We start from the raw sequence: 2,724 nt of genomic DNA on the forward strand, positions 1-2,724 counted from the left end.
GAACATTGAAAACATAATGAATATCCAAAAATCGTTTTACGAAAATCTCTACACATCACGAGACTGCGACATACTCGATCAACACGTGCGCAATTTTTTCGACAAACAAAACCCGTATATAAATACACTAGACAAAGACGAGGCAGACTCTCTCGAGGGAATAATCACGAAAGATGAATGCTTATCAGCGCTTCGAAATCTCAAAAACGGAAAATCGCCAGGACTTGATGGGTACACCGCGGAGTTTTATAAATTTTTTTGGTCAGACTTGCACCCGTTTTTACTTAACTCTCTAAATTTTGCATATCAGTCTGGATCTTTCTCGATTACCCAGAGACAAGGTGTAATAACATGCTTACCGAAAGAGGGAAAACAAAAAGAGTTTATAAAAAATTGGCGTCCGATTTCACTTTTAAATGTCGATTATAAAATTGCATCTGCGTGTTTAGCAAATAGAATGAAACACATTCTAGATAAACTTATAAGCGAAACGCAAACCGGTTTTTTAAAAGGCCGTTCCATAGGAGAAAACACCAGATTTATTTACGATTTAATTGAACGAGCGAACGCCGATAATATACCCGGATTACTTATTCTCTTAGACTTCGAGAAAGCGTTCGATTCTTTAGAGTGGAATTTCATCGTAAATACATTAGAATTTTTTGGATTTGGTCCATCATTTATTCATTGGTTCACTATATTATACACGGATATATCATCCACAGTCTTAAATAATGGCTTTTTTACTGATTTTTTTAAGATTAGCAGAGGAGTTCGCCAAGGGGACCCACTTTCGCCCTATATTTTTATTTTAACGGTGGAACTCCTCAGCGCTTCAATTAAAAACAACACTAACATAAAAGGGATAAATATAAATAACACCGAATATTTAATCAGCCAATACGCAGATGACTCAGCATTAACGTTGGCTGATGATCCAGATAGTTTAAATGCCGCTCTTGACTGTATAGATTCTTTTGCGCAATGTTCAGGTCTTAGAGCAAATTTTAATAAAACACAAGCATTATGGATTGGGGTAAAAAGGGGCTGTGGAGAGGAATATCAAACTAACCATCAGCTATATTGGAATCACGAAGGAAAATTTAAGCTGCTAGGTATCATATATGATTTACGAAAAGTTGATTTTACTGAAGATAATCTTACAGAAAAAATCAGCTCTATGAAAAAGCTGCTGCATGACTGGGCTTTTAGAAACCTAACAATTTTTGGTAAGATTACTGTTGTCAAAACACTTGCATTACCGATATTAGTACAGTGTTTATCTGTCCTACCGGACCCAAAATCAAAACAATTTGAAGAAATCCAAAAAATTATTTTTAATTTTATCTGGGACGGTAAAATTGATAAAATCCGCCGAAATATTATGATTAGTGACAAACATAAGGGGGGGTTGAAAGTTCCACATATTCTTTCTTTCGCAAAAAGTCTTAAACTTACGTGGGTCAAAAAATGCTTGGATCCACAATGTAAATCCTCGTGGAAAATTTTAATAGCGGATAAACTTGAGAAGTGGGGATACTCAAATATATGGCAACTTCGGAGAGAAGGCTTGTCGACTGCCATGCAAGTTTTTAATAATTTTTGGCAAAGCGTAATGCAAGCCTGGAGCGAAATTATGCAGCATCCTACCACAGCCCCATCAGAAATACTACGCCAGCCACTATGGCACAATAATGAAATATTAATTAATAAACAACGTGTTTGTAAATCTCACTGGATCAAAAAGGGGATATTCTTTATCAATGATCTTATCAATGACAACGGCAGTTTTCTTTCTCTCGAAAACTTTCAAGACAAATTCAATGTTCATACTAATTTTTTAACTTATAATGGGTTAATATCAGCCATCCCAAAACATTGGAAAGAATTGATAAAGAATGTCCCGAGAGAAGAAATATCTGATTGCAATATAGAAAAATTAAGAAAGGCGCAAAAGGTATCAAAACTTTTTTACCCTATATTTTTATCATCTGTCGCCGAAACCCCTGTAAATGTAAAACACAAATGGGAAGAAAGAATGTCTATAGATATTGTAGAAAACGAATGGGAGCAATATTTTATGATTCCTCATAATGTCACAATGAACACAAAATTGATAAGTTTCCAATTCCAAATTTTACATAGAATTCTGTGCACTAACTCTCGTTTATTTATATTCAAAATATTAGATACCGAAATGTGTTCATTTTGCCATGAAACTAAGGAGTCAATAAGTCATCTTTTTTATGGTTGTCTGCATGCACGAAACATTTGGATTACAATACAGGAAAAACTAAAGAACCTGTGCAATATCGATGTGTGTTTTAATTAACAAACAGTAATTTTTGGATGTAAACATGCCATACCTGTATTGTATAGAGCACTTAATCTATTGATATTGTTAGCAAAAAGGTTTATTTATATTAACAGATGTAAATATATTTTACCCTCTACAAAATCACTGTTCGAATATATTAAATGTTTTAGATATGTTGACATCTACTCTTCCCATTCATTAAACATACGAAAAGAAAATGAGGTCAAGGATAGTTGGCGGATCATCTCAAAAATATTAGTTACTTGAGTTTCAAATTTCATTCATCTTTTTGTTACGATTGTACATGCATAGTTTGTGAATAAATTATAAAAAACAAAAAAAGATATTCATACACAAATCTTAAATTTCCCCCAAAAATTTCAAAAAAATGAACATCAACATTTTCA

General features: G+C 33.4%; 1 protein-coding gene across 1 annotated transcript; it reads left to right on the forward strand.

Moving 5' to 3' along the window:
- The first annotated feature begins 1,083 nt into the window (after positions 1 to 1,083).
- On the forward strand, positions 1,084 to 2,443 carry LOC136271487 (uncharacterized). The gene has a single exon (XM_066071591.1). It carries the CDS (start codon positions 1,181 to 1,183, stop codon positions 2,330 to 2,332), a length of 1,152 nt encoding a protein of 383 aa, XP_065927663.1. The 5' UTR covers positions 1,084 to 1,180; the 3' UTR covers positions 2,333 to 2,443.
- The last annotated feature ends 281 nt before the right edge of the window (positions 2,444 to 2,724 follow it).

This window comes from Magallana gigas, chromosome 9 (assembly GCF_963853765.1).
Source record: "Magallana gigas chromosome 9, xbMagGiga1.1, whole genome shotgun sequence".
Taxonomy (NCBI): Eukaryota; Metazoa; Mollusca; class Bivalvia; order Ostreida; family Ostreidae; genus Magallana; species Magallana gigas.